Source organism: Lonchura striata, chromosome 34 (assembly GCF_050655825.1).
Source record: "Lonchura striata isolate lonStrDom1 chromosome 34, ASM5065582v1, whole genome shotgun sequence".
Lineage (NCBI taxonomy): Eukaryota > Metazoa > Chordata > Aves > Passeriformes > Estrildidae > Lonchura > Lonchura striata.
Window position 1 is genome coordinate 5,835,984 of NC_140736.1, and position 23,197 is coordinate 5,859,180.

The window sequence follows — 23,197 nt, forward strand, 5'->3', positions numbered from 1 at the left end:
CCGGTCCCGCCCCCCGCCCCCCCCGCGGGTTCCCCCCGCTCCCCCCCTCCCGGTGCCGGTGCCCGAGCGGAACCGGGGCTGACCCTGCCCGGCCGGGGAGGCCCCGGCGGGGCGGCGCTTCCTCAGGAAACCCCCGGGCAGGGCAGCGCCGCCGCGGCGGCCCCGCCAGAGCCGCCGGTGACACCGCCAGAGCCACCGGTGTGACCGCCAGAGCCGCCGGTGTGACCGCCAGAGCCGGCGGTGTGAGCGGAGCTCCTCCGGTGTGACCGCCAGAGCCGCCGGTGACACCGCCAGAGCCGCCGGTGTCCCCGCCGCCACCGCCGCCACCGCCACCGGAGCCACCGGAGCCCGCCGGCCGCGTCCCCGCCGTTTCCCCGCTGCTCCAGGTGCCATCCCGGTGCCCCGCTCCCTCCGGTGCCCCCGGTGTCCCCAGTGCTCCCGGTGTCACCGCTGCTCCGGTGCCCCCGGTGCTCCGGTGTCCCTGTTGCCCCCGCTCCCCCCGGTGTCCCGGTTCCCTCCGGTGTCCCCGTTGTTCCCGGTGCTCCGGGTGCCATCCCGGTGTCCCCGCTCCCCTCGGTGTCTCCGCTCCTCCCGGTTTCCCCGCTACCCCCGGTATCCCCGCTCCCTCCGGTGTCCCCGCTCCCCCCGGTGTCCCTGCTCCCCCCGGTGTCCCCGTTCCCCCCGGTGTCCCCGCTCCCCCCGGTATCCCCGTTCCCCCCGGTATCCCCGTTCCCTCCGGTGTCCCCGCTCCCCCCGGTATCCCCGTTCCCTCCGGTATCCCCGTTCCCCCCGGTGTCCCCGCTCCCTCCGGTATCCCCGGTGCCCCCGGTGCCTCCCCCCGGCCATGCCGCTGCTCCGGAGACCCCCGGGCGGGCCGGGCGCGGCGGCGGCGGCGGCAGGAGCGGGCGGTGGCCGTGAGGACCGGGACCCGTTCTCCGCCAACCCCGAGGGTCGCCGCCGCCGCCGCGCCACCCTGGCCGGGCTGGTGGGGCTGGGGCAGCTCGGGGGGCACCGGGAGCAGCTCGGGGGGCACCGGGAGCAGCTCGGGGGGCACCGGGGGCAGCTCGGGGCTCCGGCCGGCCGCGGCCGCCGCTGCCGGGACGCCGGCGGGCCCCGGGGGCGGCGGCGCTCGGAGGACGCGGGGCTGCCGCGGCGGGCGGCGGAGGAGGCGGCGGGCGGCGGCAAGCGCGGCTCGCTGCTCCGCCTGGCCCTGGCGAGCTGGGCACCGCGCGGCGGCACCGAGAGACCGGCACCGGCGGAGGCACCGGCGGGACACGGCGGGGACGCGGCGGGAGCGCGGCCCGGCAGTGGCGGAGGAGGGGACGGGGGCGGCGGCGGAGGGGACGGCGGAGGGGACAGGGGGCCGCTGTCCGGTGAGTGGGGACAAGGGAGCACCGGGGACACCGGGGGGCACCGGGGGACACCGGGGGACACCGGGGGACAGGGGGGGCTTGGGGACACCGGGGGGACAGGTGGCCGCTGTCCGGTGAGGGGGGGCGGTGGGGACACCGGGGGACCAAGGGGGACCAAGGGGGGACACCGGGGGGACAAGGGGATGGGGACACCGGAGAGGGGACACGGGGATGGGGACACGGGGACCTGGGGACACCGGGGACAGGCGACACGGGGATGGGGACACGGGGACCTGGGGACACCGGGGACAGGCGACACGGGGATGGGGACACGGGGACCTGGGGACACCGGGGACAGGCGACACGGGGATGGGGACACGGGGACACTGGACAGGCGACACGGGGATGGGGACACGGGGTCCTGGGGACACCGGGGACAGGCGACACGGGGATGGGGACACCGGGGACAGGCGACACGGGGTCCTGGGGACACCGGGGCAGGCGACACGGGGATGGGGACACGGGGATGGGGACACGGGGTCCTGGGGACACCGGGGACAGGCGACACGGGGTCCTGGGGACACCGGGGACAGTCGACACGGGGATGGGGACACGGGGACCTGGGGACACGGGGATGGGGACACGGGGACCTGGGGACACGGGGACCTGGGGACACGGGGATGGGGACACGGGGATGGGGACACGGGGACCTGGGGACACCGGGGACAGGCGACACGGGGTCCTGGGGACACGGGGACCTGGGGACACCGGGGACAGGCGACACGGGGATGGGGACACGGGGATGGGGACACGGGGATGGGGACACGGGGTCCTGGGGACACCGGGGACAGGCGACACGGGGATGGGGACACGGGGATGGGGACACGGGGACCTGGGGACACGGGGACCCGGGGACACGGGGACAGGCGACACGGGGATGGGGACACGGGGTCCTGGGGACACCGGGGACAGGCGACACGCGTGCCACGGACCCCGCGCGCTGCCCGCAGTGCTGGAGATCCTGGAGCTGATCCAGCGGCGGGAGCTGGTGGCGGCGGACGCGCAGATCATCGCGCTGGAGGCCGAGTGCGCGCTGGCCCCGTCGCGCCCGCCGTCCCCGGGACCCCTCCCCGCCTCGGCCGCGACCCCTCCGCCGTCGCCGGGACCCCTCCCCGCCTCCCCCGCCTCGGCCGCGACCCCTCCGCCGTCGCCGGGCCCCGGCGGCGGGCGGCGGGCGCGGGACGTGGCGCTGCTGTACCGGGCGCTGCTGGCGCAGCTCTGGGCCGTGGTGGGCGAGTCGGTGGCCGCGGGGCGAGCGGCGGCGCCGCTGCGAGCCGTGGTGGCCGTGCTGGAGCAGGAGGAGGCGGCGGACGCCCGGTGCCCGCCCGGTGCCCGGCCGGGGCGGCCGCGGGGGCTGCGGCGGCGCTGGCACGAAGCGGTGGCCCGGGCGGCCGGCGAGCGGCTGGCGCAGGTGGCCCCGGGCGGGGGTCTGGGGGCCCGGCTGGCCGCGCTGGCCGCCCGGGTGGTGGGCGACCTGGGGGTCGTGCGGAGCCGCGTGGCGCCCGCCTATCCCCCCGAGTACGGCGCGCTCGGCGTCTACGCCCGCGGCTACCACCGGGCGCTGGCGGAGCAGCTGCGGGCGCTGGCGCAGAGACCCCTGGCAGTGCCCGACCTGTACCTGCTGCTCGACTGGCACAGCAACGCCTACCCCAGGTCAGAGGCGCGGGGACCCCCGAAATGTGACCCAGATTAACGCCCGCCCCCAAAATCTGTCCCAAACCAAAGCCCGCCCCCAAAATCTGCCCCAGAGTAACGCCCGCCCCGGGTGAGAGGCGTGGGGACCCCCGAAATGTGACCCAGATTGACGCCCGCCCCCAAATTCTGACCCAAAGTAACGCCCGCCCCCAAAATCTGACCCAAATTAATGCCTGCCCTAGGTGAGGCAGGCAGGGACCCCCAAAATCTGCCGCACCCACCCCAGGGGGTGTCAGCCCCCCAACATGCATCCCCCCTTGGCCCTGGGGTGTCCCAGGTTGTCCCAGGGTGTCCCCGGGGTGTCCCTGGGTGTCCCCGGGGTGTCCCTGGATGTCCCGGGGTGCCCCAGGGTGTCCCAGGGTGTCCCCGGGGTGTCCCCAGGGTGTCCTGGGATGTCCCAGGGTGTCCCCAGGGTGTCCCGGGGTGTCCCCAGGGTGTCCCTGGGTGTCCCAGGGCGTCCCCAGGGTGTCCCCGGTGTATCCCAGGGTGTCCCTGGGTGTCCCAGGGCGTCCCCAGGGTGTCCCGGGGTATATCCCAGGGTGTCCCTGGGTGTCCCCAGGGTGTCCCCAGACCCCCACCGAGGCTGTCCCCCCCGTCCAGGGAGGTTTTGGGGCACCCCGAGGTGGGGGCTCTGCTGCGGGCGCAGGACCTGGGGCCCCTGCTGCCCCCCGAGACCCAGCGGGACCTGGAGAGCTCCTGCATCGCCGCCGTCAAGGTGGGGACACGGGGGACACGGGGGCGAGGGGGCGGCAGGGGACACGGTGCCACCCCCGCCGTGTCCCCGGGGTGTCCCCCGGCTGTCCCCTCGCCAGGCCAAGGTGGAGGTGGCGCTGGCGCAGGAGCTGCAGCTCAGCGAGGACGCGTGGCCCGAGGATGTCACCAGCCAGGACATGGAGGAGGGGCTGGCCACGCGTGTCATCGGGGTACGGCCGTGTCACCCCGTGTCCCTGCCGCCCGGGGTGGCCCTTGGGGACGCGGCTGCGACCCCACAGAGGGGACAGGGGTGGCCCAGGGGACAGCGTGGCGGTGGCTGTGTCACCACGGGTCAGGGGACACCGTGGCCGTGTCCCCACACCTGTGGTGGCCTTGTCCCCACAGTTCTGGTGACATTCTGGCCATGTCCCCACGCCCACAGTGGCATTGTCCCCACACCCACAGTGGCCTTTTCCCCACACCCATGGTGGTCGTGTCCCCACACCTCAGGGGACACCGTGGCCACGTCCCCACGCCCATGGTGTCCCTGTCCCCACACCCATGGTGGCCCTGTCCCCACACCCACAGTGGCCCTGTCCCCACGCCCATGGTGTCCCTGTCCCCACGCCCACGGTGTCCCTGTCCCCAAGCCCACGGTAGTCTTGTCCCCACGCCCACGGTGTCCCTGTCCCCACGCCCACGGTGTCCCTGTCCCCACAGCTGCTGCGGGCGCACGTGGACCGAGCCCCCCAGGTGACCCCCGAGTTCGGGCGGGAGATGGCCCACAGCCTGCTGGGCGTGCTGGTGGCCTTCCTGCACAGGTGGGGACACCCTGGGGACACCCCGGGGACACCCCGGGGACACCCATGGGGGACGTGGGTGGCGCGGGCACACCGGGACGTGACACAGGGCGACAGGGGCGACACGGGGACACAGTGACACGGGGCGCGGTGGCACGCGTGCCCGGTGTCCCCCGGTGCCACCGCCGCGGTGACCGGGGTGTCCCCAGCTTCCAGCGGAAGGTGGAGCGGTTCCTGGAAGCCCCCGGCGACGTCCCCCCGCCCGACGGCGCCGCCGGCCGCGCCATGGCCTTGGCCAACTGCTGTCCCCCCTTCAGGTGAGGCCACCCCCGGCGTCCCCGCGCGTCCCCGCGCGTCCCCGCGTGTCCCCAGCCCCGCTGTCCCCTCGGCAGGGCCTTCGCCGAGCGGCTGGCGCAGTTCGGGCACGCCGAGAGCGAGGAGCCGCGGCGGCAGGCGCACGCCGCGCTGGACCGGGTCACCCGCGCCTGCGGCCACCTCCTCACCCGGCGGCTCTTCGAGGAGCTCAAGGTGGCACCCGTGGGCGCGGGGAGGGGGCTTGGGGGCGGTGGGTCGGGGGACAACTGAGGGAGGTGGGGGGTGACAGCTGTGGGACGTGGTGGGTGTCACCGGGTGCTGGGTTGGGTGACAGTTGTGGCACCGGGTGGGTGACAATTGTGGGACGTGGTGGGTGACAATTTTGGGACATGGTGGGTGACAATTTTGGGACATGGTGGATGTCACCAAGTGCTGGGTTGGGTGACAGTTGTGGCACGGGGTGGGTGACAGTTGTGGGATGTGGTGGCCATCACCAGGTGACACCTTTGGGACACAGTGGCCATCACCGGGTGCTGGGTTGGGTGACACCTTTGGGACGCGGTGTGCGTCACCGCGTTCCGGTGGCCGCCCCAGGCGGCACCCATGGGTGGCGGCGGCGGTGACGCCCGCCCGCCGCCCCCAGCCCCACTTTGGGAAGCTGATGAAGCGCAGGTGGCTGAGGAGCTCGGACGCCTTCGACGCCATCGTGATGCTCATCACCAGCTTCGCGCAGACGCTGCGGCCGCTGCACCCCGAGCCCCACCAGGTCTGCGGGGTGGGGACACCTGGGGGACACCTGGGGGACACTGGGGTTGGGTGACACCTGAGGGACACGGTGAGATCGGTGGGGAGTTGGGTTGGGTGACACCTGAGGGACATCAATGGGGACTTGGGTGACACCTGTGGGACATCAATCAGGACTTGGGTGACACCTGAGGGACATTGGGATGGGTGACACCTGAGGGACACCGTGACATTGTTGGCTGCCACGTTGGGTGACACCCATGGGTGCGCTGGCCATGGGACATCATTGGGTGACACCATGGGCGTGGTGGTGGCACCATGGCCGCCCTGGTGACACCACGGGTGCAGTGGCCACCCCGGTGCCACCACAGGCATGGTGGTGATACCATGGCCACCCTAGTGACACCATGGGCATGGTGACCACACCGATGACACCATGGGCATGGTGGCCACCCCGGTGCCACCACGGGCACGGTGGTGACCCCACGGCCACGCCGGTGCCACCGCGGTGACCCGGCCGCGCCGCGCAGGTGCTGGTCAGCGAGCTGCACCGCCGCGTGCTCCTGGAGTACGTGCGGCCGCTGCTGCAGGGGCGCCTGGGCTGCGCCTCGGCCAAGGCGCGCGCCCGCGTGGCCGCCCGCCTGGGCGACGAGGCCCGGCAGCTCCGCGAGCTCTTCACGCGCCTGGTGAGACCCCCCAGAGCCCCCGGGGGGCGGGTGACACCCGCGGGTGGGGCGGCACCCGTGGGACGCCGCCGGGGGTTGGGTTGGGTGGCGCCCGTGGGACATTTTGGGGTTGGGTGACACCTGTGGGACATCACTGGGTGTTGGGTGACACCCGTGGGACATTTCTGGGTTGGGTGACACCTGTGGGACATCGATGGGTTGGGTGACACCTGTGGGACATTTCTGGGTTGGGTGACACCTGTGGGACATTGCTGAGTTTGGTGACAACCGTGGGACACCGGCGGGCTGGGTGGCACCCATGGGACACTGGTGGGTTGTGTTGGGTTGTGTTGTGTTGGGTTGGGTTGGGTTGGGTTGGGTGGCACCCATGGAACATTTCCGTGCTGGGTGGCACCCATGGGACACCGGTGGGGTGGGTGGCACCCATGGGACACTGGTGGGTTGTGTTGGGTTGTGTTGGGTTGGGTTGGGTTGGGTTGGGTGGCACCTATGGAACATTTCCGTGCTGGGTGGCACCCCTGGGACACCGGCGGGCTGGGTGGCACCCATGGGACACTGGTGGGTTGTGTTGGGTTGGGTTGGGTTGGGTGGCACCTATGGAACATTTCCGTGCTGGGTGGCATCCCTGGGACACCGGTGGGCTGGGTGGCACCCATGGGACATTTCCGTGCTGGGTGGCACCCCTGGGACACCAGCAGGCTGGGTGGCACCCATGGGACACTGGTGGGTTGTGTTGGGTTGTGTTGGGTTGGGTTGGGTTGGGTTGTGTTGGGTTGGGCTGGGTTGGGTTGGGTGGCACCCATGGGACATTTCCGTGCTGGGTGGCACCCCTGGGACCCCGGCGGGTGCTGAGGCGGCCCCGCTGTGCCCAGGACTCGGCCTCGCCCTGGCTGCACTCGGTGGTGCCGCGCCTGCGGGAGCTGCTGGTGCTGGAGGACACGGCCGCGCTGCAGATGGAGGTCGGAGCCCTGGCCCGGGACTTCCCCGACGTCCGGTGGGTGCGGGGGCACCCTCGGGGGCCCCAGCGGGTGGGTGACACGGGTGGGTGACACGGTTGGGTGACACGGGTGGGTGACGCGGGTGGGTGACACGGGTGGGTGACACGGGTGGGTGACACGGGTGGGTGACACGGCGCGGGTGGCGGCTCCCCCGCGGTGACCACGGGTGACCGGACGCGGCCTCGGGCCCTTCCCGGCAGCTCCCGCCCCGTTCCTCCCGCCGGGAAGCGGCCGCGGCCGAGCGCCAGGACCCCTCCCGTGTCCCGGGGCCGGTCCCGCGGGACCGGAGGCACGCGCGGCCGCCCGGGGGGGGGAGGGGACACCAGTTAACGGGGGGAACTGGGACCGGTTCAGGCAGCGAGGCGAGGGGGTCACCCGGGGAGGGGGGCGCGCCTCTCCCCCCAAACCTTGGGGGGCTCCGGGATGTTTCGGGGCGATGTCGCCGCTGACCCCCGGTCCCCGGTGTCCCCCCGGTGTCCCCGGTGTCCCCCCGGTGTTCCCCCACTATCCCCGGTGTCCCCCGGTGTCCCCCCGTTATCCCCGTTATCCCCGGTGTCCCCCCGCTGTCCCCCCGTTATCCCCGCTGTCCTCCCGCTGTCCCCCCGATGTCCCCGGTGTCCCCCCGCTGTCCCCCCGGTGTACCCCCGCTGCCCTCCCGCTGTCCCCCCGTTATCCCCGGTGTCCCCGGTGTCCCCCCGTTATCCCCGGTGTCCCCCCGTTATCCCCGTTATCCCCGCTGTCCCCGCTGTCCCCCCGCTGTCCTCCCGCTGTCCCCCCGATGTCCCCGGTGTCCCCCCGTTATCCCCGTTATCCCCGGTGTCCCCGGTGTCCCCCCGTTATCCCCGGTGTCCCCGGTGTCCCCGGTGTCCCCCCGTTATCCCCGGTGTCCCCGGTGTCCCCCCGTTATCCCCGGTGTCCCCCCGTTATCCCCGTTATCCCCGGTGTCCCCGGTGTCCCCCCGTTATCCCCGGTGTCCCCCCGTTATCCCCGTTATCCCCGGTGTCCCCGGTGTCCCCCCGTTATCCCCGTTATCCCCGGTGTCCCCGGTGTCCCCCCGTTATCCCCGGTGTCCCCGTTATCCCCGTTATCCCCGGTGTCCCCGGTGTCCCCGCAGGCGCAGGCACGTGGCCGCGCTGCTGGACGCGCGTGGGCTGCGGGCTCAGGGCCCTCGCCGGGAGATCCTGGGGGTGCTGCAGGATCTGGGGGGCTCGGAAGCCGAACCGGGAGCCCCGCTCCGGTCCCGGACGTTCTTCTCGGAGCTGCCGGCGCCGCGCCCGGTGCGCTGCCTCCCGTTCCAGCTGCCCCGGCTGCGCCTGCCCCGCCGCAGCCCCGCCAGGACCCGCCCGTGACACCCCCAGGGGCCGGGGGCACCCCGAAATCCGGGTGTCACCCCCAGCCCGGTTCCCCCGGTTCATCCCGGTTCATCCCAGCGTGTAAATGGCGCCGTGAATTTAAGGCTGGCAGTGTCCTCGTCCTTGGGGACACCAGGGGGAGTTGGGGACACGAGGGGGGCTTGGGGACACGAGGGGGATTTGGGGACACGAGGGGGAGTTGGGGACACGAGGGGGATTTGGGGACACGAGGGGGAGTTGGGGACACGAGGGGGGCTTGGGGACACGAGGGGGAGTTGGGGACACGAGGGGGGCTTGGGGACACGAGGGGGGCTTGGGGACACGAGGGGGATTTGGGGACACCGGGGGCGATTTGGGGACACCAAGTGGGACTCTGGGACACGAGGGGGACCTGGGGACACCGAGGGGGACACAAGGGGACAATGTGGGGACAAGGGGACAGGGTGGGGACACTGTGGGGACAAGGGGACAGGGTGGCCACAGGGGGACAGGGTGGGGACAAGGGGACAGGGTGGCCCCAAGAGGATAGGGTGGGGACACTGCGGGGACCCTGCGGGGACGAGGGGACACTGTGGGGACAAATGGACAGGGTGGCCCCAAGGGGACAGGGTGGGGACAAGGGGACAGGGTGGCCACAGGGGGACAGGGTGGGGACAAGGGGACACTGCGGGGACAAATGGACAGGGTGGCCCCAAGGGGACACTGCGGGGACAAATGGACAGGGTGGCCCCAAGGGGACAGGGTGGCCACAGGGGGACAGGGTGGCCCCAAGGGGACAGGGTGGCCACAGGGGGACAGGGTGGCCACAGGGGGACAGGGTGGCCACAAGCGGCCACCTCAAGCCTCGCCGGGGGCCGCGGCGGGGCTGGGGACAGCGCCGGGACAGCCGGGGGGCTCTGGTGGCACCTCCCGGCAGAGGGGACACGGAGGCCGCGGCCGCCGCCGCGTCCCCGCCAGCCCGGGGGGGCCCTGGGCGGGTCCCGGTCCCTAGCCCGGGTCAGAAATAGCCGGGATCCGGGCAGGAAGAGGCGACAAATAATAAAAACGGCTAAAAATAAGTGACCGCGGCGGGAGCGGGGCCAGGGGTCACCCGTGTCACCCCCGGCCCCGGGGAGGGACCGGCGGCGGCGGCGGAAGCGGCAGCGCTGGGCGGGGGCCGGGGGGAGAAAAGTGGGGGGGAAAATGGGGGGTGGGGGATAATTAGGGAGATTTGGGGACAATTAGGGACACTCGGGGATGGGGGTGGCACCGAGCGGGGACGCGGTGACAAAAAGCAGCGCGGTCGTTGTCACCCCCCCCCGCCCCCGGGCATGGCGGGGACCGGTCCCGGTGGCGGCGCCGGTGAATCACCGGGAGGATGGCGGCAAGGAGGGGGAGGAAGGAAACCCCCCCAAAATGAGGAGTGAGGGGACGGGGGAGCCCCCAGAGTGGCGCGGCCACCACCCCCCCCCACCCAGCGGCACAGGGACACCCGAACTGGGAAGGGTCACTCAAACTGGGAGGGAAGGCACAGCAAACTGGGAGAGAACTGGGAGAGAACTGGGAGCAAACCCACAGCAAACTGGGAGAGAATCCACAGCAAACTGGGAGAGAACTGGGAGAGAACTGGGAGAGAAAGCACAGCAAACTGGGAGAGAATCCACAGCAAACTGGGAGAGAATCCACAGCAAACTGGGAGCAAACTGGGAGAGAATCTACACCGGACCCAGAAAGGATCCCCCAAACTGGGCAGGGGCCTCCCAAACTGGGAGAGAATCCACAGCCAACTGGGAAAGGTTCCCCCAAACTGGGAAAGGAGTCCCCAAACTGGGAAAGGATCCCCTAAACTGGGAAAGAACCCCCCAAACTGGGAAAGGAGTCCCCAGACTGGGAGAGAATCCACACCCAACTGGGAAAGGAGTCCCCAAACTGGGAAAGGAGTCCCCAAACTGGGAGAGAATCCACACCCAACTGGGAAAGAACCCCCCAGACTGGGAAAGGAGTCCCCAGACTGGGAGAGAATCCACACCCAACTGGGAAAGGACCCCTCCAAACTGGGAAAGGACCCCCCAAACTGGGAAAGGACCCCCCAAACTGGGCAGCGCCCCCCCAAAACTGGTCAGGGCCCCCCCAGTTCCTCACCGCGCGCTCCCCCTGCCGTTCACCGGCGGAACTGCAGCTGGCGGGAGGGGGCGTGGCTTGATGTGGGCGTGGCCTCCGCCCCTCCCATTTCCCCGTTGATTGACAGGTGGGCGGGGCAACGGGGCGGTGTCCCCGCTGTCCCCGTGTCCCCACGGGCTCCGTGTCCCCCCGTGTCCCCCCGTGTCCCCGTGTCCCCACGGGCTTCGTGTCCCCCCGTGTCCCCGTGTCCCCCCGTGTCCCCCCGTGTCCCCGTGTCCCCACGGGCTTCGTGTCCCCCCGTGTCCCCGTGTCCCCCCGTGTCCCCCCGTGTCCCCGTGTCCCCACGGGCTTCGTGTCCCCCCGTGTCCCCGTGTCCCCCCGTGTCCCCCCGTGTCCCCGTGTCCCCACGGGCTTCGTGTCCCCACGGGCTCCGTGTCCCCACGGACTGCGTGTCCCCCCGTGTCCCCGTGTCCCCGCTATCCCCGTGTCCCCACGGGCTGCGTGTCTCCCCGTGTCCCCAAGGGCCTCGTGTCCCCACGGGCTCCGTGTCCCCCCGTGTCCCCACGAGCTCCGTGTCCCCCCCGTGTCCCCAAGGGCTTCGTGTCCCCATGGGCTCCGTGTCCCCACGGGCTCCGTGTCCCCCCGTGTCCCCACGGGCTTCGTGTCCCCCCCGTGTCCCCATGACCTTCGTGTCCCCGTGTCCCCCCGTGTCTCCCCCGTGTCCCCGTGTCCCCCTGTGTCCCCGTGTCTCCACGGGCTCCGTGTCCCCACGGGCTCCGTGTCCCTCCGTGTCCCCCCGTGTCCCCGCTATCCCCGTGTCCCCGTGTCCCCCCGTGTCTCCCCCGTGTCCCCACGGGCTCCGTGTCCCCCCGTGTCCCCGCTATCCCCGTGTCCCCGTGTCCCCCCGTCCCCTCCATGTCCCCGTGTCCCCCCGTGTCCCCGTGTCCCCCCCACTGTCCCCACGAGCTGCGTGTCCCCGTGTCCCCCTCCCAAAAAACGCGCACCGGGAGCCGCTGGAAGCTGCTTTTTATTGGCCACGTTCGGGGCGGGACAGGCGCGGACGGGCCCCGGGGGTGGCGGCCCCCGGGGCGGGCACGGACACGGCGGCACAGGGCGACAATAATTACCTCGTTATAATAATAATAAAAAATTAAACATCTCCCGCGCAACAAAAATAGATTTATGTACCGGGGCCGGGGCGGGGCGCGGGGCCGGGGCCAAGCGCGACGGGACAGGCGGGGACGGAGCGGGAGGGACGGCAGAGCCCGGCCGGAGGCGGCGCCCGGGGCGGGCGCACCTGGGCAGGTGAGCCGGGGGTCCCGGGGGCACGGGGACACCTGGAGAGGGTGAAATTGTCCATGGGGACACCTGCAGAAGGACGAGGTGGCCATGGGGACACCTGGAGCAGGTAAAGGTGGCCACAAGGGACACCTGGAGTGGGTAAAGGTGGCCACAAGGGACACCTGGAGCAGGTAAAGGTGGCCACAAGGGACACCTGGAGCGGGTAAAGGTGGCCACGGGGACACCTGGAGTGGGTAAAGGTGGCCACAAAGGACACCTGGAAAAGGAGGAGGTGGCCACAAGGGACACCTGGAGCAGGTAAAGGTGGCCACAAGGGACACCTGGAGTGGGTGAAAGTGGCCACAAGGGACACCTGGAGCGGGTAAAGGTGGCCACAAGGGACACCTGGAGTGGGTAAAGGTGGCCACGGGGACACCTGGAGTGGGTAAAGGTGGCCACAAGGGACACCTGGAAAAGGAGGAGGTGGCCACAAGGGACACCTGGAGCAGGTAAAGGTGGCCACGGGGACACCTGGAGTGGGTAAAGGTGGCCACAAGGGACACCTGGAGAAGGAGGAGGTGGCCACAAGGGACACCTGGAGCAGGTAAAGGTGGCCATGGGGACACCTGGAGCAGGTAAAGGTGGCCACGGGGACACCTGGAGTGCATGAAAGTGGCCACGGGGACACCTGGAGCAGGAGGAGGTGGCCACAAGGGACACCTGGAGAAGGAGGAGGTGGCCACAAGGGACACCTGGAGCAGGTAAAGGTGGCCCCTGGAGCCCCTCAGAGCAGCGCAGAGGGGACACGGGACATCTCCAGGAGGACACAAATGACACCTGGACCTTCTGTGGGCACGGGGACACGGCGGCGGCTTCTCCAAAGGGGGTGGAGGTGGCACCGGGACCCTCCTGGGGAACCGGGATGGGGCACAGGGACCTTCAGCGGGGGCTTGGGGACACCTCAGGCGCCACAGGTGCCACCAGGGCCAGGCTGGGACATCTCCGAGGCGGTGGAGACGCGGCAGGAACGGCCCCGGGTCAGGGACAGGCACCTGCGAGGTGCCGGGGACACCACGGGGACCTCCAAGGTGATGGGGACACCACAGAGAACTTCTCCAGGTGACGGGGACACCACGGAGAACTTCTCCAGGTGATGGGGACACCACGGAGAGCTTCTCCAGGTGATGGGGACACCACGGAGAGCTTCTCCAGGCGATGGGGACACCATGGAGAGCTTCTCCAGGCGATGGGGACACCACGGAGAATTTCTCCAGGTGATGGGGACACCACGGAGAGCTTCTCCAGGTGACGGGGACACCACGGAGAGCTTCTCCAGGTGCTGGAGGATGGGGCAGGGACATCTCCAGAGGGACGGGGGGGTCCCGCGGGACCCCCGAGCGGCCGCAGGGTCGCGGGAGCCTCATCACGGCCACCAAGCGCCACAAAAATAAAAATCCAAAAATGAAAATAACCCTTGCCAACCTACACCTAAAATAAAAATAAAAATGAAAAAAAAGAAAAAAAAACCTAAAAATAAAATAAAAATAAAAAATAAAGATAAAAATTAAAATAAAATAGAAAGAAAATAATAAAATAAAAATAAGAATAAAACTAAAACCAAAACTAAAATAAAAATAAAATAAAAATAAAATAAAAATAATAAAACTAAAATAAAAGTAAAACTAAAAATAAAATAAAAATAATAAAACTAAAAATAAAACTAAAATAAAAGTAAAAAAAAATAAAACTAAAATTAAAAGTAAAAATAAAATAAAAATATAATAAAAATAAAATAAAAATAAGAATAAAAATAAGAATAAAACTAAAACCAAAACTAAAAATAAAAATAAAAATAAATACAAATAAAATAAAAATAAAAATAAAAATAAAAATAAAAATAAAAATAAAAATAAAAATAAAAATAAAAATAAAAATAAATATAAAAATAAAAATAAAAATAAAAATAAAAATAAAAATAAAAATAAAAATAAAACCAAAAATAAAACCTGCCCGGCGGTCAAACCACTCCCCCGGCAGGCGGGGCGGGCCAAGCCCAGCCCGAGGCGCGGCGGGGGCGGGGAGGAGGCGCCCGGGGTCGGGGTCCGGGGGACCGGGGCCGCTCGGGCCGGGCTCGGGGGACCGGGACCGCTCGGGCCGGGCTCGGGGGGACCGGGGCCGCTCGGGCCGGGCTCGGGGGGACCGGGACCGCTCGGGCCGGGCTCGGGGGAGCGGGGCCGCTCGGGCCGGGCTCGGGGGACCGGGACCGCTCGGGCCGGGCTCGGGGGAGCGGGGCCGCTCGGGCCGGGCTCGGGGGAGCGGGGCCGCCCCGCTCACAGGGCGAGCAGCGAGGGCGAGCTCAGGGACTCCGAGGACCGGTCGCTGCTGCCGCTCCGCTGGTGCGAGGCTCCACACGTGGCTCCCTCTGGGTGGGTGAACACAAACGCGGGCGTGGCGTTAGGGGGTCCCGCGGGGACCCCGGGCGGGAGGCAGCAGCCGGGGAAGGGACCCTGCGGGCCCTGCAGCGGCGCCGGGGGCACGAAGGCGGCGGGCCCCGCCTGGCCCGGGCTGCTCACCTCCGGTGCGGCGGGGCCGCGGGGACCGCCGGCGGCGCCGATGTCCTCGAAGGCGGCGGCGGCGGCTTTGCAGGCGGGCGCGTGGGCCACCAGCACGAACTCCAGGCGCTCCTTCTCCTTGCGCAGCTCCGCGATCTCCGACTCCAGCTCCGCCTTCTCCTCCTCCAGCTGGTCCGTCTCCTGCCGGGGCGGGGGATAACGGCGTCAGGCGCGGGGGGACGCGCCCCGGGGTCCCCCGGTATCGCCCAGGTGTCCCGCGGTCCCTAAGTGTCCCCAGGTATCCCCGCGGTGTCCCCAGGTGTCCTCCGGGATCCTCCAGGATCATCTGGTATCCCCCCGGTGTTTCCCCGGTGCTCCCCGGTGTCCCCCCGGTGTCCCTAAGTGTCCCCCAGGTGTCCTCTAGGATCCTCCGGGATTCTCCGGTGTCCCAGATGTCCCCCGGTGCTGTCCCCAGGCCAGGGACATCCCTGGGTTGTCCCCAAGCCTGGTGACACCTCTGGGTGTCCGTCTGTCCCCTCTGGTGTCCCCAAGCCTGGGGACATCCCTGGACAAAGCCACCCTCGGGTGGGGACAAAGCCACCCTCGGGTGGGGACAAAGCCACCCTCGGGTGGGGACAGGGCCACCCTTGGGTGCTGGGGACAGGGAGACCCTCGGGTGGGGACAGGGCCACCCTTGGGTGCTGGGGACAGGGAGACCCTCGGGTGGGGACAGGGTCACCCTCGGGAGGGCACAAAGCCACCCCGGGTGGGGACAGGGCCAGCCCCCGGTATCCCCGGTGTCCCTGTGTCCCGGTTTCCCGTGTCCCGGTTTCCCGGTTTCCCGGGTGTCCCGGTGTCCCCAGTGTCCCGGTGTCCCGGTGTCCCTGTGTCCCGGTGTCCCGGTTTCCCGGGTGTCCCGGTGTCCCCGTGTCCCGGTATCCCCGGTGTCCCGGTTTCCCGGGTGTCCCGGTGTCCTGGTGTCCCCGGTGTCCCGGTGTCCCGGTTTCCCGGGTGTCCCGGTGTCCCGGTGTCCCTGTGTCCCGGTGTCCCCGTGTCCCGGTTTCCCGGTTTCCCGGGTTTCCCGGTGTCCCCGGTGTCCCTGTGTCCCGGTGTCCCTGTGTCCCGCTGTCCCGCTGTCCCGGTGTCCCTGTGTCCCTGTGTCCCGGTGTCCCTGTGTCCCCGGTGTCCCGGTGTCCCCGTGTCCCGGTATCCCCGGTGTCCCGGTTTCCCGGGTGTCCCCGTGTCCCTGTGTCCCGGTGTCCCGGTGTCCCTGTGTCCCGGTTTCCCGGGTGTCCCGGTGTCCCCGTGTCCCGGTATCCCCGGTGTCCCGGTTTCCCGGGTGTCCCCGTGTCCCTGTGTCCCGGTGTCCCGGTGTCCCTGTGTCCCGGTTTCCCGGGTGTCCCGGTGTCCCCGTGTCCCGGTATCCCCGGTGTCCCGGTTTCCCGGGTGTCCCCGTGTCCCTGTGTCCCGGTGTCCCGGTGTCCCGCACGCGCTCACCGCCTGCAGCCGGTCCGTCAGCTCCCGGCGCCGGTTCCGGCATTTGGCCGCCGCCAGTTTGTTCCTCTCCCGCCGCACGCGGCGCTTCTCCTCCTCCTCCGGTGTCAGCTGCGAGCGAGCGGAGCGCCCGGTGTCACCGCGGTGCCACCTCCCGGTGTCACGCCGGTGTCACCTCCCTCCCGGTGTCACCTCCCGGTGTCACCTCCCGGCCCCCAACTCCCGCCGCCTTCCTCCCGCTACGGGTGAGGGTGGCGGTGGTGGCACCGAGAGTGGTGTCCCCGAGGTGCCACCAAGGTGCCAGCACACCTGGGGTGTCCCTCAGTCTCCTGCCACTCACGGTGTCCCCAAGGCGTCACCACCCGAGCTGTCCCGAAGGTGCCACCACTCACGATATCCCCAAGGTGCCACCACCTGGGCTGTCCCTCAATCTGTCACTGCTCATGATGTCCCCAAGGTGCCACCACCCGGGCTGTCCTGAAGGTGCCATCACTCACGATATCCCCAAGGTGCCACCACCTGGGCTGTCCCTCAATCTGTCACTGCTCATGATGTCCCCAAGGTGCCACCGCCCGAGCTGTCCCGAAGGTGCCACCACTCATGATATCCCCAAGGTGCCACCACCTGGGGTGTCCCTCAGTCTGTCACTGCTCATGATGTCCCCAAGGTGCCACCGCCCGGGCTATCCCCGAGGTGCCACCACCTGGGGTGTCCCTCAATCTGTCACTGCTCATGATGTTCCCAAGGTGCCACCACCCGGGCTGTCCTGAAGGTGCCATCACTCACGATATCCCCAAGGTGCCACCACCTGGGCTGTCCCTCAACCTCCTGCCACTCAGCATGTCCCCAAGGCGTCACCACCCGGGCTATCCCCGAGGTGTCACCACCCGGGCTATCCCCGAGGTGCCATCACTCACGATATCCCCAAGGTGCCACCACTCGGGCTGTCCCTCAACCTCCTGCCACTCAGCATGTCCCCAAGGCGTCACCACCCGGGCTATCCCCGAGGTGCCACCACCCGGGCTGTCCTGAAGGTGCCACCACTCACGATATCCCCAAGGTGCCACCACCTGGGGTGTCCCTCAATCTGTCACTGCTCATGATGTCCCCATGGTGCCACCACCCGGGCTATCCCCAAGGTGCCACCACCCGGGCTATCCCGAGGTGCCACCGCTCACGGTGTCCCCGAGGTGCCACCACCCGGGCTATCCCGAGGTGCCACCGCTCACGGTGTCCCCGAGGTGCCACCACCCGGGCTATCCCGAGGTGCCACCGCTCGCGGTGTCCCCGCGGTGCCCCCCACCGCCCGCCGCCCCCTCTCACCGTCTCGTCGCGGCCGCGGCGGGGCCGCGCTCGGGCCGGCCGGGCGGGCGCCGGGCCCGGGGGTCCCGCGAAGGCGCCGAGCCCCGGCGCGGAGTAGCTGGGCCCGGGGAGGTCGTAGGGGTCGAGCGGCGGCGGCGGCGGCGGCGGCTGCGCCATGGGCGCCCCCGGGGCCACCGAGGCGATGAGCGTGGGCTGCACCAGCCACTGCAGGTCCTGGCTGCTGGTGATGGCCGTCACCGTGGGCACGAAGGAGCCGGGCATGTCCCCCAGGCCGCCGCACTCCTGCGGGGGACGCGGTCAGAGGCGACGCGGCGACAGTGGCCGCGACAGTGGCGACAGTGGCGGGGATACCCCCCGGGAGGGGCTGGGTGGGCAGCGGGTGACAGCGGGGAGACACTGGGGGGACACTGGGGGGACACTGGGGGGACAGCGGGGTGACACTGGAGGGACAGCAGGGTGACAGCGGCGTGACATCGGGGTGACAGCAGTGGCGACAGTGGCGATAGTGGCGGGGATACCCCCCGGGAGGGGCTGGGTGGGCAGCGGGTGACAGTGGGGTGACACTGGGGGGACACTGGGGTGTGACAGCGGGGTGACAGCGGGGTGACAGTGGCGATAGAGGTGGGGATATCCCCCGGGAGGGGCTGGGTGGACACTGGGGGGCACTGGGGTGACAGTGGGGTGACATTGCGGGGACAGCGAGGTGATACTGGGGTGACACTGGCGTGACACTGGGGTGACACCGCGGGAAAAGCGAAGTGACACTGGGGTGACATCGGGGTGACACTGGGGTGGCACTGGGGTGACAGCAGGGTGACATCGCAGGAAAAGCGAGGTGACACAGGGGGGACAGCAGTGGGGACAACCCCGAGAGGGGCTGGGTGGGCAGCGGGGTGACAGCGGGGTGACACTGGGGTGACACTGGGGGGACAGCGAGGTGACACTGGGGTGACAGCGGGGTGTCACCGGGGTGCGGGTGGCATTGTCACCCCCCCAGCGCGGTGCCTCGGCCTTGGGGACAGCGCTGTCCCCAGCTGGTGGCACTGGGGTGGCACTGGGGTGCGCCCCCGGCTCATGCCCCTCCTCATCCTCATCATCCTCACCCTGCCGCGCACCCACGGGGGACACCCGCACCTCCCTGCCACCCACGGGTGACACCCGCACCTCCCTGCCACCCACGGGTGACACCCTCGCGTCCTGGCTCCCCCAGACCCACCTCAGCCCAATGCGGGGGGGAGGGGCCGCAGCCCCCTCCCCAAAAAAAACCCTCCCGTGTCCCCCCCCTCCCCCAAACTCGCGTGGAGGCACCCACGGGCGCCGGGGGGACACCGGGGATCCCCAGGGGACACCGCCACCCCCGGGGTGGGGGGGGGACAGCGGATCCCCCCTCCCCCATCCCGGGGGTCTCCCCCTCGCTGCCGGAGGGGGCGTGGCCATCATTTCGGGGGGGCGTGGCCTCGCCGCCGCTTTAACGCCGCGCGTGGGCGTGGCTTCCCGCAGAGTGGGCGTGGCCTCGGCGGAGTGGGCGTGGCCCTTCCTCCCGTCTCCCGTGGCAACAACGGGGAGGGGGACACCCCAAAAATAACCCGCGCGCTCCGCGTGCGTGCGTGCCGCGTCACCGGCGGCGACGTCACCGCGCGCGCTTACGCACGGCCCCACCCCCTCCCCCCGTTCCAGCCGCCCCCCTCCGTTCCCGGCCGTTCCCCCCTCGGTTCCCCCCCGGTTCTTCCCGCCCCCAGCCCCGCTAAAGCGGCGCTCACCTGCGCGGCCCCGGCGGCCGCGGGGCTCCCGAAGGAGTCGAGCGGCGACAGGTACTGGGACTCGGCCGAGGGCGAGGAGCTGCAGCGGGACCCCGAGTCGTAGTCCCCGGGGAAGCCCTGGAACATGGCCCCGGGGCCGCGGGGGCCGCCCCGCCGCGACAAGGCTGCGGGGTCACGCCGCCGCCGGCATCACGGGCGCGGCCGGGATGCTCCGGTGCGTGCGGGAAGAGCGCGCGGGGGGAAGCCCGGTGGGGTCTGCGGTGAGTCGCGGTGAGCCCCGGGGAGGCTCCGGTCGGTCGGCGGGAGCGCCCGCCCGCTGTTAGAGACGCCGGTGTGTCCGCGCAGGGCTCCGGTGTAACGTCCCGGTGAGCGGCTGCGAGCTCCGGTGTTTCCGTGCCGGGCTCCGGCGCGGCTCGGCGGGTCTCGGTTGTGTCGGTAGCGAACGCCGCTGTGCCCGTCCCGAGCTCCGGTTGCGCGCGCTGTAAGCTCCGGTACGTCCGTGCCGGCTCCCGGTTTGCCGCTCCGAAGCCCCGCCGCGCCCTTTACGCGCCGCGATCCATCCGTCCCGGGCTCCGGTTGCTCGGTACAAACTCCCGCCGGGCTCCAAAGTTCTCCGGTAACAAAGCCCCCCTCCCGGTGCCAAGCTCCGCTTCTCCGCTACAATCCCCGCCACGTCCGTCCCACAAAGTTCCGCTCGGCCGCCGCCAGCTCCGGTAAAAAAAAAAGAAATCCCTCGCCGGGCTCCGGCACGTCCGCTCCGAGCCCCGGTGGCGCTCCCGCCGCTGCCCCGGTCTCCGGTTTTATGAATGAACGGCTCGCGGCAGCCCCGCCGCTTTATACGGCGGGGCCCCGCCCCCTCGCGCTGACGTCACGGCAGCCGCCGCCGCTTCCCCGGGACCACCGGGACCCTCCCGGGCCTCCGAACCGCCGCGGGCGCGGTCGCCGTCGCCGTTTGAGGCTCCGGGAGCCGCCGGCGCCGTTAAGAGGCGGCGGGGAGGGCCGGGAGCGGGGGGGATCCCCCGGGCCCGCCCCCCGGAGTTCCTGTGACGCAATTAGCCATATATGGGCTTGTCTGCAGTGTTTGTTTGGTATCCTAGCAATGACGTCACAGGGATTCCCTCCGCCGCCGCCGCCGCCGCCGCCGCCGCCGCCGCCGCCGCCGCCCGGGCGCGTATTAATAGAAACGGGACCGGCCGCGGTTCTAGAAACGGCCCGAAGCCTCCGGGATAACCGGGAACGGGGCCGGGATACCCCGGGAATGGACCGGGACACCGGGAACGGGAACGGGACACCCGGAATGGACCGGGACACCGGGGATGGAACCGGGATAACCCCGAACCCTCCGGGACAACCGGGAACGGGATCCCCGGGAATGGACCGGGATAGCCCGGGAATGGACCGGGACCCCCGAACGCTCCGGGACAACCGGGATAACCGGGAACGGAACCGGGATACCCCGAACCCTCCGGGACAGCCGGGACCGGCATCCGCGGGAATGGACCGGGACACCGGTAATGGACCGGGACACCGGGAACGGGAACGGGACACCGGGAACGGAACCGGGATACCCCGAACCCTCCGGGACAACCGGGAACGGAACCGGGATACCCCGAACCCTCCGGGACAGCCGGGACCGGCATCCCCGGGAATGGACCGGGACACCGGTAATGGACCGGGACACCGGGAACGGGAACGGGACACCGGGAATGGACAGGGACACCGGGAACGGAACCGGGATACCCCGAACCCTCCGGGACAACCGGGAACGGAACCGGGATGCCCAGAACCCTCCCGGACAACCGGGGCAACCGGGGCCGGGACCCCCGGCAATGGACCGGGACACCGGGAATGGACCAGGACCCCCGAGGATGGACCGGGACAACCGGGAACGGGACCCCCGGGAATGGAGTGGGATTCCCCGAACCCTCCGGGACAATCGGGGCCGGGACCCCCGGGAATGGACCGGGACCCCCGAGAATGGACCGGGACAACTGGGAACGGGACCGGGACCCCCCGAACCCTCCGGGACAACCGGGAACGGGACTGGGAACCCCCCGAGAACCAACCGGTACCCGCCGAGAGCCCGGAGAGCCTCCCCCGCACCGGTAACACCGCGCCCCGCCCCGGGGATCCCCGGTATCCCCCGCCCCCGCCGGGGCGTCTCCCGGGCTTCCCCCGGTGACTGCCGGGATCCCGCCGGTGATCTCCGCGTTTCCGCCACCGGGATCCCCCGGCGTCCTCCAGGAGCCCCCGGGACCTCCGGTAATCCCCCCCGGGATCCCTCCCGGTACCTCCGGGACCTCTCCCGGGACATCCCGGTAACCCCTCGAGCACCGTCCCGGGCTGGAGCTGTCGCCGGTACTGGAGCGGTGGGAACTCCACCCCGGGGGTCACCGGCACCGGGGCAAAGCGACCCCCGCTCCCCCGCCACCACCGGGGGTCACCGGGACCGGGCTGACGCTCGGATCCCGGCACCAGCGTGCGCCGGCCCCGTTCCCCACGGTGCCGGGAGGTTCGGGACGGGGGTCCGGAGGGTCCCGGTGCCTTGGCAGCGCCGGGACGGGCACCGGGGGCTGATGTCAGCGGCGGGAACCGGCGCTGAGTCACGGCGGGACCGTGGGGAGCGGCGGGGGGGGCGCTTCCCACGCCCCCGGCTCACGCGTTCATTCATCCGCGCGGGCCCCGCCCCCTCCGGTGTCCCCGGCGTGTCCCGGGAGTCCCGGCCCGGGGTCCCGTTCGGGCTCCCTGCGGTGTCCCGGGGCTCCCGTTCTCGGTGTTCCGGGGGTCCTGTTCCCGGGGTCCCGGGGGGTCCCTGTCCCGTTCCCGGTGTCCCGGAGGTCCCGGGGGTCCCGTTCCCGGTGTTCCGGGGGTCCCTGTCCCGTTCCCGGGGTCCCGGGGGGTTCGTAGCCCCGTTCCCGAGGTCCCGGTCCATTCCCGGGGGGTCTCAACGGGTTCTCGGGGGCTCCAGCCCCGTTCCAGGGCTCTCGGGGGTCCCGGTCCATTCCCGGTGTCCCGTTCCCGGTGTTCCGGGGGTCCCGGTGTCCCGGGGCTCCCGTTCCCGGTGCTCTGGGGGTCCCGGGGGTCCCGTTCCCGGTATTGCAGGGGTTCCGGGGCTCCCTGTCCCGTTCCCGGGGTCCCGGGGGTCCCGTTCCCGGTGTTCCGGGGGTCCCGGGGGGTTCCTAGCCCCGTTCCCGAGGTCCCGGTAGATTCCCGGGGGTCCTAACGGGTTCTTGGGGGCTCCAGCTCCGTTCCCGGGGTCTCGGGGGTCCCGGTCCATTTCCGGTGTCCCGTTCCGTTCCTGGGGGTCCCGGACCCGTTCCCGGTGTTCCGGGGATCGCGGGGGTCCCGGTCCCATTCCCGGGGGTCCCGTTCCCGGTGTCCCGGAGGTCCCGGTCCATTCCCGGGGGTCCTGTTCCCGCTGTCCCGGAGGTCTCGTTCCCGCTGTCCCGGGGGTCCCTCGGGTTTTCCCCGCCCCTCTCGCGGAGTCCCGGTGCCGGTGTTCTGGGGGTTCCGTTCCCAGTGTCCCGGGGGTTCCGGTCCCGGCGTCCCGGGGATCCCATTCCCGGTGTCCCGGGGTTCCCTCGGGCTTTCCCCGCCCCTCTCGCGGTGTCCCGCTCCCGGTGTCCCGGTAAACACGGCGCGGGTCTCCCCGGTGACGGCGTTCCCCGCCGGTGACGTCACCGCGTCCGGCGTCCCGTGTTTACGTCGCGCGGCAACGGCCGCGGGCGCCATGGCAACGGGGGCGGGGCCTCGGCGGGAGGGGCGGGGCCTCGGCGGGAGGGGCGGGGCTTGAGGCGCCGCGTTCCCGCGCTTTCCGCGGGGCGGGGGGACACGGCGGGGACAAAAGGGGACATTGGGGACACTGAGGGGACATTGGGGGTACATTTGGGACATTGGGGACATTGGGGACACTGAGGGGACATTGGGGGGACATTGGGGACACTGAGGGGACATTGGGGGGACATTTGGGACATTTGGGGGGACATTTGGGA

General features: G+C 70.3%; 2 protein-coding genes across 3 annotated transcripts; one reads left to right on the plus strand and one right to left on the minus strand.

Moving 5' to 3' along the window:
• The first annotated feature begins 183 nt into the window (after nucleotides 1-183).
• On the plus strand, nucleotides 184-9,753 carry EXOC3L2 (exocyst complex component 3 like 2). Of its 2 annotated transcripts, XM_085564892.1 has the most exons (11): nucleotides 184-1,373; nucleotides 2,363-3,065; nucleotides 3,708-3,822; nucleotides 3,920-4,030; nucleotides 4,521-4,621; nucleotides 4,810-4,917; nucleotides 4,993-5,128; nucleotides 5,559-5,681; nucleotides 6,190-6,345; nucleotides 7,218-7,339; nucleotides 8,458-9,753. In XM_085564892.1, the coding sequence occupies exons 1-11, from the start codon at nucleotides 845-847 to the stop codon at nucleotides 8,690-8,692; spliced, it is 2,439 nt and encodes an 812-aa protein (XP_085421018.1). In that variant the 5' UTR covers nucleotides 184-844; the 3' UTR covers nucleotides 8,693-9,753. The 2 variants fall into 2 exon arrangements, with proteins under 2 accessions (XP_085421018.1, XP_085421017.1); XM_085564891.1 differs by having other exon boundaries at nucleotides 1,240-3,065.
• A 4,633-nt stretch (nucleotides 9,754-14,386) lies between these two features.
• Nucleotides 14,387-19,331, minus strand: FOSB (FosB proto-oncogene, AP-1 transcription factor subunit). Its single transcript, XM_085564718.1, has 4 exons — nucleotides 19,206-19,331; nucleotides 17,446-17,727; nucleotides 16,126-16,233; nucleotides 14,387-14,829 (listed from the first exon to the last, which is right to left on the minus strand). Exons 1-4 carry the CDS (start codon nucleotides 19,329-19,331, stop codon nucleotides 14,407-14,409), a joined length of 939 nt encoding a protein of 312 aa, XP_085420844.1. The 3' UTR covers nucleotides 14,387-14,406.
• Between the last annotated feature and the right edge of the window lie 3,866 nt (nucleotides 19,332-23,197).

Bases quoted from the DNA above. Each gene is read 5' to 3' on its own strand.
- EXOC3L2 (XM_085564891.1), top strand. From the start codon at position 1,630: ATGGGGACACGGGGACCTGGGGACACCGGGGACAGGCGACACGGGGAT. The intron at 5,129-5,558 runs GTGGCACCCGTG...CGCCGCCCCCAG, and splicing joins GGCTCTTCGAGGAGCTCAAG to CCCCACTTTGGGAAGCTGAT. The intron at 6,346-7,217 runs GTGAGACCCCCC...CGCTGTGCCCAG, and splicing joins GCGAGCTCTTCACGCGCCTG to GACTCGGCCTCGCCCTGGCT.
- FOSB (XM_085564718.1), bottom strand. From the start codon at position 19,331: ATGTTCCAGGGCTTCCCCGGGGACTACGACTCGGGGTCCCGCTGCAGC. The intron at 16,234-17,445 runs GTGAGAGGGGGC...GCTCGCTCGCAG, and splicing joins GCCGCGGCCGCGACGAGACG to CTGACACCGGAGGAGGAGGA. The intron at 14,830-16,125 runs GTGAGCGCGTGC...CCGCCCCGGCAG, and splicing joins TGACGGACCGGCTGCAGGCG to GAGACGGACCAGCTGGAGGA.